The sequence below is a fragment of the Bos mutus genome, chromosome 14, assembly GCF_027580195.1.
Source record: "Bos mutus isolate GX-2022 chromosome 14, NWIPB_WYAK_1.1, whole genome shotgun sequence".
In the NCBI taxonomy this organism is placed as follows: Eukaryota; Metazoa; Chordata; class Mammalia; order Artiodactyla; family Bovidae; genus Bos; species Bos mutus.
The window spans coordinates 65653884-65666201 of NC_091630.1; the positions used below are offsets into that span (position 1 = coordinate 65653884).

Below are 12318 nucleotides of genomic sequence, written 5' to 3' on the forward strand. Positions count from 1 at the left end.
GGATTCTCCAGGCGAGAATACTGGAGTGGGTTGCCATGCCCTTCCTTCCATGAAAATACTATTAATAGCATGTATCTACTAGAGTAAATTTTACTGTTCGTGGTTTAAATCATTTATGCCCGCAAGGCTGCTACTGAATATATGTGTGCAAGACAGACAACAACCAACAAAAACACACACTGACCACAAACAACCATTATGATTATACTGATGCATAATGGCTGATTATCAGTCCTATATATATATACACACACACACATATAGACATATATATATATACTTTTAAGTGTTGAGGTACAAATTTCACATAAATCAAAAGTGGTCCTATTTATACAAACTTATAAATTAAGTACAAAACTGTGAACGCTAAAATAACTAAAGACAGACATGAAATTTCAAAGTCACCCAATTATTTGCTTTGGTCAAGGCTAACATTTAATTTTTAGAAGATGTAACATCTTAAGTCGGAAAGAGAAAAAGAAATACCGTGTAAAATTGCTTATTGCTTATCAAGAAAAATGGTACAGATGAACTTATTTGCAAAGCAGAAACAGAGATACAGATGTAGAGAGTGGACTCATGGATACCAAGGGAGTAAGCAGGTGATGGTGGGAAGAACTGGGAGACTGGGACTGACATAGATACACTACTACGCATAAAATAGATGACCAATGAGAAATTACGCATAGCACAGGGAACCCTAAACCCAATGCTCTGTGGTGACCTAAATGGGAAGGAGATCTAAAAAAGAAGGGATGTATGTATAACTGATTCACTCTGCTATACAGAAGATACATAACATTGTAAAGCAACTATACTCCAATAAAATTAAAAAATATATATATATACACACACACACACACCAAGGAGGAAAAGAAAAAGAAATAACTTCCTGCACATTTTCGGTAAGTTATGAAAGACAACAGCCATGAGTATTCTGTAAAATGATAACCTGAAAAATAAGAATGACAATGGAAAGGCAGTAAAGATAAAGGTAACAATAATTATACCTTCGCCTGGAAAAAAACATTAATAGATATGTCTTACTTTCCAATGGAGCCTGATAGTAAACAGTAGCCTTTCTTTGTCTAAGATAGTATCGCTTCTGATTATCTTCCTCAACGTCCTCTTCATCTTCATCGTCATCATCATCTTCCTCTTCTTCATCATCTTCATCTTCATCTTCTTGGTCTTCACCCTCTTCAGATGACTCTACAAATTAAGAAACATTTACTTTTAGGCTTCTAAAGACCCTCCTTTTAAAACTCATTTACTTCTAGATTGTCCAAAGAATCTTTAATTCTGCAACATTAAAGACTGAAGATTTTGAAAAATGAAGTAAAAAACTATAGAATTAAAAATAACTAGAGGAAGGAAAAAAGTAGTTTAAAGGCCACTGTCACTAAGTACCAAACTAAAGTTTCAAGTATTACTGCTAATTCATTAATATAGTGCACTTCTGTCCCTGAGTTACATGACATGTAATCTGCTTAAAGATAATGTAAAATACCCTCAGCAAACATTTAAAACACATTTCAGAAAACAAATTTTCATTCAAGAAAATTTCTAAGAAATTGCAGCAATAAGTTCTAAAGAGAATAGTAAAACCTGGCATGAGGGTATAGATCAGTGATAGAGCATTTAATGGCAGAATAGTAAAACGTAACTTTATTTATTTATTTTTTTTAAATTTTATTTTATTTTTAAACTTTACATAATTGTATTAGTTTTGCCAAATATCAAAATGAATCCATCACAGGTATACATGTGCTCCCCATCCTGAACCCTCCTCCCTCCTCCCTCCCCACACCATCCCTCTGGGTCGTCCCAGTGCACTAGCCCCAAGCATCCAGTATCGTGCATTGAACCTGGACTGGCATCTCATTTCATACATGATATTTTACATGTTTCAATGCCATTCTCCCAAATCTTCCCACCCTCTCCCTCTCCCACAGAGTCCATAAGACTGTTCCATACATAAAACAGGTAGACATATGTTATCTGTAGATGTATTATACAAGCAAACCAGTTTCATCTGTTTTAGAGTTGTTTATTTCAAATACATTCCCAGCAAAACACATTATCCTTTTATCTCCCTTACTTTCACTTTTTTCTGACACTATGACCAACTCCCTAATTTATCACAAATTACCATACATGTTATAGCTTCTGAATAAAAAGACTATATCCTACTAAATAAAAAGCATTGAAATTCAAACCCAGAAGACAGAACAAGAGAAAAGACTAACCCACACTGCCTTCTTGATTGTCAGTTGTTTCTTCATCAGTTCTTTGAATATCTTTTTGTTTCCCTCTTGTGTACATGTTAAGATTCCCCTAAAAATGTTTAAATAAAATCCATTATTGTTTAGTATGTTTATTTAAAATAAATCCAGTAGGACCTTCCAACCTTACTTAAATAATGAAGATATTTCCAGTTATAAACTCTTACAACTCTAGTAATAACTCTAGTGACTGATAAAATAATTGCTGAATAAAATGAATACTTTAACCAAAAGAAAGGACAGGGACTACAGAAAAAAGGTTAAACTGGAGATTATGAAATCATCCCCTTAATGGAAGAATATATTTACTTCTTCTGTTTCATTAAATACTTCCAAGTCTTCAAGTTTTCTCATTCGCCGTCTACGCTGCTTCTCCATATCATCCATTTTTTGAAGCACAGCTTCAGCAGTGCTTAAAAAAAATGATATAAACATAAGCTAAAATTGTGAAAGAGTAGTATATATATATTTTAAAGAGTAGTATATTTTTAAAAACGTAATTTTTCTTCCATTATATTCTTCAACCGCTGGAATTTTAAATATCTTTATAAGAAGCACGATTTACTACTATAAAAATTTTAGCTATTCTTTATAAGAATTTAAATACAAATATAGTTAAATGCACATACAGAATTATTACAAAGTCCTCTAATAATCACTTTATACTTTACATAAATGGAATGCATTTAACATTCATGCTAGTCAAAATTTAGTCCCCAACGAAAAGTTTTTGTCAGCTAAATCATCTTCATCTAAATGAGTTTTACTTACTTTGTTATAAGTTTGTCAAACAGTACAGACTGGTTCACACTACCATAGCGGCTTCTGATTCTACAGCTCCGGCGAACTTCAACATCACCGCTCTCTTCATGCAAGTGTTCTGTTTTTTGAACTATGCTTCTAGTCCTCAATGACCGAGTAACTGCAATCGCTTTGTCTTCAGAGATGTGTACATAAAAGTAAACAGAAAGATTTGAAATAACAGCATTTATAAAACAATTCTAAAGTGAACAACTGAAGAGCCACACTCATGTAACAAAGTTTTAGTTTCTTGAACTTATCCTTATCTTATGTAAAAATAAACAACACACACCTACTATAAGTCCGATCATACCACTCTCAAGAGAAAACACACATATATAAATAATACAAAGACTTGTATACAGTGTTCGAAGCAGTTTTGTGACAGCCCCCAAATGGAAACAACCCAAAACAAATGTCCATCAAAAGACAGACAGACCAACTGTGAGAAACAACCTGTATCCATCAAGAGGTGAATGGATAAAGAGTATGTGGGACTGGGAACTTCCTGGCGGTCCACACTTCTACTATGAGGGTCTGGGTTTAATCCCCGGGCCCTGGTTGGGGAGCTAAGATTTCACAAGCTGTGTGGCATGCCACTACCCCAAAAACAAACCTAAAAAACAAACAAAAATCCCCCACAGAATATGTGGAATACACATACAACAGAACAGTGTTCAGTCATAAGAAACAGGACATCCCGCCAGTGGCAGTAACACGGATGGACCTTGAAGGCGTTATGCTAAATGAAGCAAGTCAGAGAAAGACAAATACTAAATGACATCACTTATATGTATGATCCAGGAACAGAGACTAGAATAATGATTACAAAGGACTGGGTGGGGAGTAAGAGAAAGGAGAAGATTGTTGGTCAAAGAATACAAATTTTCAGCCATAAAATGAGTAAGTTCTGGAGCTCTAACATACAGCAGACTGATTATAGTTAATAATACTGTACTGGATATTTAATGTTGCTAAGAGACTGTAGCTTGAATGTTCTCAGCAATAAGAGAAATGGCAATTACGTGACATGATGCAGGTGTTAGCTAAAACCATGATAATAATCATTTTGTAATATATAAGGATCGAATCAACATTCCTTGTACTCCTTAAATTAACACAGTTATATATCAATTATATTAAAAGAAAGCTAAGGAAAAAAACTGTGGTATATCCATATAATGGAATACTACTATTCAGCAACAGAAAGCAACTCTATGGATGATTCTCAAAGAAATTATGCTGAGTAAAAGAAGCCAGACAAAAAGAACACATACTGTATAATTCCATTGATATAAAGCTGTAGAAAATACAAACTACTCTACAGTGGCAGAAAGCAGATTGGCGGCCACTTAGGAACCTTGGGGCATGGAGGGCATGGAGAGGAGCTGGGGAAGCCAGCAGTGATTATAAAGGGGCCTGAGGAAATTCTGGGAGGTGGTTATCTTTACTACCTTCTCATGGTCATGGTTTGACAGCACACACTTGCATCAAAACCAAAAAAATTGTATACTTTAAATATGGACAGTTTATTGTATGTACCTCAGTATGCCTGTAAACAAAAACTGAATATTTAAGAAACTTTAAATGCCTTTAACATTACTTACCTTCTTTGCACTCTTCTTTTTTTTTATCAGCTTGCTGTCTGGCCAACTGCCTATATTAAAAAATATATTAAATAACTCAAGATAATTGACATAATTTTAAATCCTGTATTTCATAATATAATGAACTAGGACAATGGAAAAATATGTTTATATAAGTTATAGCTAAATAAAGGCTAAGAACCCTGTTGTGAAATTCAGTGATATACAGTTGTCCCTCAGTGTGAGGAAGGGATTGGTTCTAGGGTCCCCCGTGGATACCAAAATCCAAGGATGCGTAAGTCTCTTAGAATTTGCATATAACCCATGTCCATCCTCTTTATCATCTCCAAATCACTTGTAATATCTAATACAATGTAAATGCTACATAAACAGTTGTTCAGTTCAGTTCAGTTGCTCAGTCGTGTCCAACTCTTTGCGACCCCATGGACTGCAGCATGCCAGGCTTCCCTGTCCATCACCAACTCCTAGAGCCTGCTCAAACTCATGTCCATTGAGTCGGTGATGCCATCCAACCATCTCATCCTGTCATCCCCTTCTCCTCCCGCCTTCAATCTTTCCCAGCATCAGGTCTTTTCCAAGGAATCAGTTCTTCCCATCAAGTGGCCAAAGTATTGGAGCTTCAGCATCAGCCCTTCCAATGAATATTTAGGACTGATTTCCTTTAGGATTGACTGGTTTGATCTCCTTGCAGTCCAAGGGACTGGAGATATCAAGGGAACATTTCACGCAAAGATGGGCACAATAAAGGACAGAAATGGTATGGACCTAACAGAAGCAGAAGATACTAAGAAGAGGCGGCAAGAAAACAGAGGAACTATACAAAAAAGATCACAATGACCCAGATAACCATGATAGTGTGATCACTCACCTAGAGCCAGACATCCTAGAATGCAAAGTCAAGTGGGCCTTAGGAAGTATCACTACAAACAAAGCTAGTGGAGTGATGGAATTCCAGTTGAGCTATTTCAAATCCTGAACGATGATGCTGTGAAAGTGCTGCACTCAATATGCCAGCAAATTTGGAAAACTCAGCAGTGGCCACAGGACTGGAAAAGGTGAGTTTTCATTCAAATCCCAAAGAAAGCCAGTGCCAAAGAATGTTCAAACTACCACACAACTGCAGTCATCTCACACGCCAGCGAAGTAATGCTCAAAATTCTCCAAGCAAGGCTTCAACAGTTTGTGAACCGAGAACGTCCAGATGTTCAAGCCGGATTTAGAAACGGCAGAGGAACCAGCGATCAAATTGCCAACATCCATTGGCTCATAGAAAAAACAAGAGAGTTCCAGAAAAACATCTACTTCTGCTTTACTGACCACACCAAAGCCTTTGACTGTGTGGATCACAACAAACTGTTGTTAGTGAGTGGTAAATTCAAGTTTTGCTTTTTGGAACTTTCTGGAATTTTTGGTTGGAAAATACTTTTGATCCACAGTTGATTGAAACTGCACATGCAGAATCAGTGGCTACAGAGGGTCAACTGTATGCATTAAGTCTTAGCTAAGCAGAATTAATCAAACCATAGTATCTTACTTAAAACATGAAGTGAAATCCTTATCCTAAGTATTTAGGTATAACTGAACTGAGTAGTGGGCAAAGAGAAGACAAGGTGTTTTATACAACAAGAATATAGTGGTCCCACATCCTTGAGGACCTAAGAACACATCATAGAAATTAGTGACATGTTAATTTTCCTCTAAGAACATGTGCTGGCTACAATCTTCACACAACATGCATTATTATTCACAGGTAGAAACGGTCACATTTGTGAATCAGATATCCCATCTACAAACTGACATACAGAGTCTGCTGCATTGGAAAGAACACCTTCCAAAGGATTTAAAAAAAAGTATCTTCCTCTATTTTTCCCCAAACCCATTGAAGCAAACAAAGCAGTATGTCTCATTCACTCATTATTTTTAGGGATTCAATTTTCCATACCTGGATAGGCTATATATTCCCTGATAGCTCAGTTGGTAAAGAATCCACCTGTAATGCAGGAGACCCCGGTTCATTTCCTGGGTCAGGAAGAACCCCTGGAGAAGGGAAAGGCTACCCATTCCAGTATTCTTGGGCTTCCCTTGTGGTTCAGTTGATAAAGAATCTGCCTGCAATGCGGGAGACCTGGGTTTGATCACTGGGTTGGGAAGATCCCCTGGAGAAGGGAAAGGCTTCCCACTCTAGTGTTCTGGCCTGGAGAATTCTATGGACTATATAGTCAGTTCATGGGGTCTCAAAGAGTCGGTCAGGACCGGACAGTGCGACTTTCACTTTCATTAATCAACCTATAAATCAAGCTCTTTGCAAGTGGGCTGGTTATACCCGTGGAATTTCAAATGCAACACTTTAAAATGAAACTATCTTATTCTAAACCATCTATATCTTCGTAACAATGTAAGTCATCATTAGACTTCCTTAACTCTTTTGGAACAGGCTTTAAGAATGAAGAACAAAAAGAAACACTTTTCAGCAATCCATCTACAGATCAAGGGCTAGTTTGTTTACAGGTTCATAGAGTTTCCTCATGGAAGAGCCCCTCTCTCCATACCATGTAGGTCTACACTTCTACAAACAAGGCCCCCCTAATAGATGCTAGGGATACAAAGACTAAAGCAGTGTCTTTTTCTTTTTTTGTCTGTAGGGGAAGGGAAGCAATTTCCTACTTGCGAGGGTTGCTATACCTTTTCTTAAACAGCTAGATAATAAATATTTTGGCTTGTCAGCTGTACAGTTTCTGTCATAACTACTCATACAACTCTAACACTGAAGTAGGAATGCAGCCCTAGACAGAATGAATGGGCATGGCTGTGTTCCAGTGAAACTATTTACAAAAACAGGTGTCTGGACTTTTGTCAACTCCTGAGAATATGATGAAAGCTATGGGTCTTTTCTCCCTGCTGCTGCTGCTGCTGAGTCGCATCAGTCGTGTCCGACTCTGTGCGACCCCATAGACAGTAGCCCTCCAGGCTCCCCCGTCCCTGGGATTCTCCAGGCAAGAACACTGGAGTGGGTTGCCATTTCCTTCTCCAATGCATGAAAGTGAGAAGTGAGTGTGAAGTCGCTCAGTCGTGTCCGACTCTTAGCGACCCCATGGACTGCAGCCTACCAGGCTCCACTGTCCATGGGATTTTCCAGGCAAGAGTACTGGAGTGGGTTGCCATTTCCTTCTCCACTTTTCTCCCTAGAAAACTGCATATACACATGTAAGTTTAAAACATTGTTTCAGAGTTTTCATATGCTGCCTGAAAAAACACTATTAGTAGACCCTAGTTAAGAACTTTAGGACTAAACAAATATATAGTCTTCCCTCAAGCCATAGTTACTCAAATCTTTCTGTATTATTCTATCAACCTTGGTTCCCTGGTCTTTGAGTCCCAAATAGACTGAAAACAAAGGGTTGGTGGGTAAAAACACACAGAAAGAAGTAAAAAAATTATTATAATCAGGCAAACTGGCAATAGCGAACAGTCATCCTGGTAAGAAATAGGAAAACTAGATAAAGCAGAATTCAAAAATACTATAGGCCACGTTATATAAGTCTTGTACAAACAGATCCTGATGTTATCTATATAAATTAGAGCCTTTGCAATAATGATCTGAATACAGGGAATTCTTTTAAAGACAGGAATTATTCTCTACAGGAAATATATAAAGAGCCAGCCAACAAGCACAAGAAAAATAATCCAACATTATTAACCATCTATGACAAGTGTTAGTGAGGATGTAGACAAAGTGGGACCCTCATACAGTGCTGGTGAGAATATAAAATGGCACAGCTGCTATGGACAACAGTTTGGCAGTTCAACATTAAAACAGAGTTACCATTCAACCCAATAATTCACTTCAAGGCATATACCCCAAAACCAAAACTCTATGTCCACACAAATATCTGTACACCAGTCTTCATATCATTCAAAATAATCCAAAAGGGTAAACAATTCAATGTTCATCAACTAATGAGTGGATAAACAAAACATTCATACAACGAAATCTTATTTGACAATAAAATGAAGTGCTGATAGACACTGCAATATAGATAAACCTTCAAAACATTGTATCAAGTAGAAGAAGCCAAACACAAAAGGCCAGAGTTTGATTCTGCTTGTATAAAATGTCCAGAATAGGCAAATAGATAGAAAATAGATTTAGAAATCTAAATAGAGATAGAAAGTAGATTTTCAGTTCCCAAGGGGCTGAGGATGGAGGGATAATGGGCATTGGGTTTCTTTTTAGGGTGAAGAAAATGTCTTGAAATTAGATAGCAGCAACACTTGAACAATACCACTAAATACTCTAAAACCAATGAATTACACTTAAAAATCATGAATTTTATGGTATGTAAATCATATTTCAATGGTTATTTTAAAATAATAAAAAGACAGGAATTCAATATATTTTAGGAAGATTCTAATTTAAAAACACCAAGTCATTCATCTTTAAATCAAGATTAAAACAGCATTTATTTTAATACATTCCTTTAACACCGAGCACAATGTTTCACAAACCTGAGTAACATACAGAGCCTTATAAAGATTTTGAGGATTTCCTATATTAATTTTTTTATGATTATGTACAAGCCAAACTAGATATAAATTCATTTAAGTTTTATACAAATAAAACTATAAAAACAACCATCAACAAAAATATTAACAGAATACACTGGAGGTTTCCTGACACAAATTCTATTTGCTGTGTGAATTTAATTCAGATTGCTATGGGTTTCTCTTGAGTTTAGCATGCTACCTATCATGCTTGTTGTGCATCTGGATGACTCGACGCATCCACTCCTCTTATCTAAAGGGCTCTAAACCTTCATCTGAACGGCATGTATGACATCACATCACACAGCTTTCTCTTGGAAGCAGAGGCATCGCTTATGTATCAAGGTCAGAATGGGTTCTCATCTCATGACCCTGAGATAACTAAAGCAGTACTACTTGGGGCCAACTGTAAACATAAATGCAGAGCCTGAACTTTTATGGCTGCTCTCTATAAGGCAGCAAGGTAGATGATTTCTTTTATGGCTGCTCTCTATAAGGCAGCAAGGTAGATGATTTCTTTTATGGCTGCTCTCTACAAGGCAGCAAGGTAGATGATTTAGAACAGTTATTTTTTTCTTCAGATCATGAAAGAAATCTTTAAATTCTCATTGAGAATTTATGGACCCTCTCCTCCCAACTCTACTCTAAGAAGACAAATTTTAGAAATAGTGGGGTAACTTAAATTGTGTTTCAATGATTCTAAAAATTGTACCCCTCCCCATTTTAACATGCCCAAAATTGGGATGTATAACTGATGGTATGTCATAGTTTTAATTTTCAGTGTTTTTTCCTTTCTTACTGTCTCATAAAATAATGTTCCATGTTTCAACTGTTGCTACCTTGGATTCCATGAAATACAGTAGTAGGTATTCCATGAATGTACTCAGTCATGTCCAACTCTTTGTGACCGCATGGACTGTAGGCCACCAGGTGCTTCTGTCCATGGAATTTTCCAGGCAAGAATACTGGAGTGGGTTACCATTTCCTTCTTCAATTCCATGAACAGTAGATGAAATAAGATGCAGATTTAAATACATATAATAATAGACCAAGTAAATAATTGAAAAATAACAGTAACAAAGAAACAAACTTAAAATGGCACAACCTCACTTATCTGGAGAATCTGTTACACAATTTAAGAATAAAAAAATTCTACTTGAGAGCAAGTGGGCTTCCATTCTTTATGAGAAGAATTAATGTAAAAATAATTATTTCATCAAAACAAATTTTATTCTAATTGGCACCCCCACCATCTGTATTAAGCCCACCAAAATGGGGAGAAAAGTGAAAGTTCTGAGCTAATTAAAGTTAGATTTAAATTTTCCCTGGCTGGGCCAAGTAAACTTAAACTCCATGAAGTACATACTTCCTAATTCATTGAAACTAATTCCTTGAGTATTAACATGGGATTCATGCTATCTATCTCAGGGTTCTTGAGAAATGAAATTTAAATATGTATAAAGCCACCTAGTCCCACTGAACAAATCAAAAACCAAAAATAAAGGAAAAACATGTTCTGCCTCCTTTGTGAAAAGTTTTAGAAGCATATCAACAGAGATATTCATAAATGACTTTGAATTGATGAAAAACTTGATAGCAAGCAATCAGAAATACAAATAGTATCTTGAATAAAAGCTTTTTATACATGCTTCCCAGGTGGCACTAGCGGTAAAGAACCTGCCTGCCAATGCAGGAGTTGTAAGAGACCAGGTGTAACCCCTCGGTTGGGAAGATCCCTTGGAGGAGGGCATGGCAACCCACTCCAGTACTGTCTGGAGAATTTCATGGACAGAAGAGCCTGGTGGGCTCCAAAGGATCGTAAAGAGTCGGAGGTGACTGGAGCAACTTAGCATGCAAAGCATAGGCTCTGAATCAGAAGCATATATCATAAGCAAGTTACAGTCATAAAAGTCTCTTTAGATTACTCAAGTACCCAGAACTGATTCTGTGTCAACCAACCTTGTCAGCTGCACTCACACACATAACAGACACTGCTTTTGAATAAGAAAATAACAAACCTAGTACATATTAAATTTTTAATTCAATAATATTCATTTAGCACAATTTCATTTCAAATAAATTTCATTTTATAACTTGAACTTTTGATCAGTTAAGAACACACTTAAAAATTAAATGCAAATCCTGAATTAATACTTTAAAACTATTTTGAATTAACATTCAAGCATCTGTATTACCTTGTAAAATGTCTGCCATTAGCATGTTTCTCCGTTATCACCGTATTCTTATCAAAACTAGAATCTGAAGAATTCTGTGCATTTTTTCTCAAGGACCTTAAAGTACGTGTCTGGTGGTAGGTTTCAACTTCCTTAACTGAAGACCCATCCTTCAAAAGAAAAATTTAAAAAGCCATTTAAGTTTTTTTCTTCAGTCAAATATCCCAGTTAAACTCCTAAGACTTCTCTCTGATTAAAAAGTTTGTAACAACTGCTTTTGGAACAGTATTATTTTTGCATCTCCACAAGAAACTAAAATAGTTAATATCTAGGATAATCATTTTATGATAAACAAGTATGAATAATGTCTATAAGGTGGCTAATTTAAGATTTATTAATGGTTTATAGTTCTATTTCATAACAAGTAGTCTAGAGTGAAATTTTCTGCCACTGATAAAAAGTTGTACTAGTTCATAACAGTAAGTGCTCCTCTTTTTTAAGGCTACAGAAATTAGAAAGATACACACACAAACTTGGAACCACTGGCGGCAACTTTAAAATAACTAGACAATCAGAACTTTTGGCTTCAGAAGCAATTTTGGCTTCAATGACAAAAAGGAGTCATTACTATCTCACACAGTTTCAGTCAGATAATGTAAAAATGAATTTAAAGACTGTTTAAATATGTTAATTGTTAAGTTATTAAGTCGTGTCCGACTCTTTATGACCCCATGGACCCTCCAGGCTCCTCTGTCCATGAGGTTCTCCAGGCAAGAATACTGGGGTGGGCTGCCATTTCCTTCTCCATTAAATATGTTAATTTCTTGTAAAAACCACAGAGTGCCATGTAACTTTGTTTTTGCTCAACAGAGACTCTCTAAGTTAGTGGGTTGGCTTTATAAGCTACAG

General features: G+C 36.3%; 1 protein-coding gene across 1 annotated transcript in view; it reads right to left on the reverse strand.

Annotated features, from left to right (window-relative positions):
• The window catches only part of ATAD2 (ATPase family AAA domain containing 2), a 63851-nt gene that overhangs the window by 43071 nt on the left and 8462 nt on the right, over positions 1–12318 (reverse strand). The window contains exons 2-7 of the mRNA XM_070382438.1: positions 11431–11579; positions 4694–4743; positions 3057–3222; positions 2595–2697; positions 2250–2337; positions 1048–1212 (exon numbers count right to left, since the gene is read on the reverse strand). Coding sequence (XP_070238539.1) covers positions 1048–1212; positions 2250–2337; positions 2595–2697; positions 3057–3222; positions 4694–4743; positions 11431–11579 — 721 coding nt within the window. The remainder of the gene's footprint in view (positions 1–1047; positions 1213–2249; positions 2338–2594; positions 2698–3056; positions 3223–4693; positions 4744–11430; positions 11580–12318) is intronic.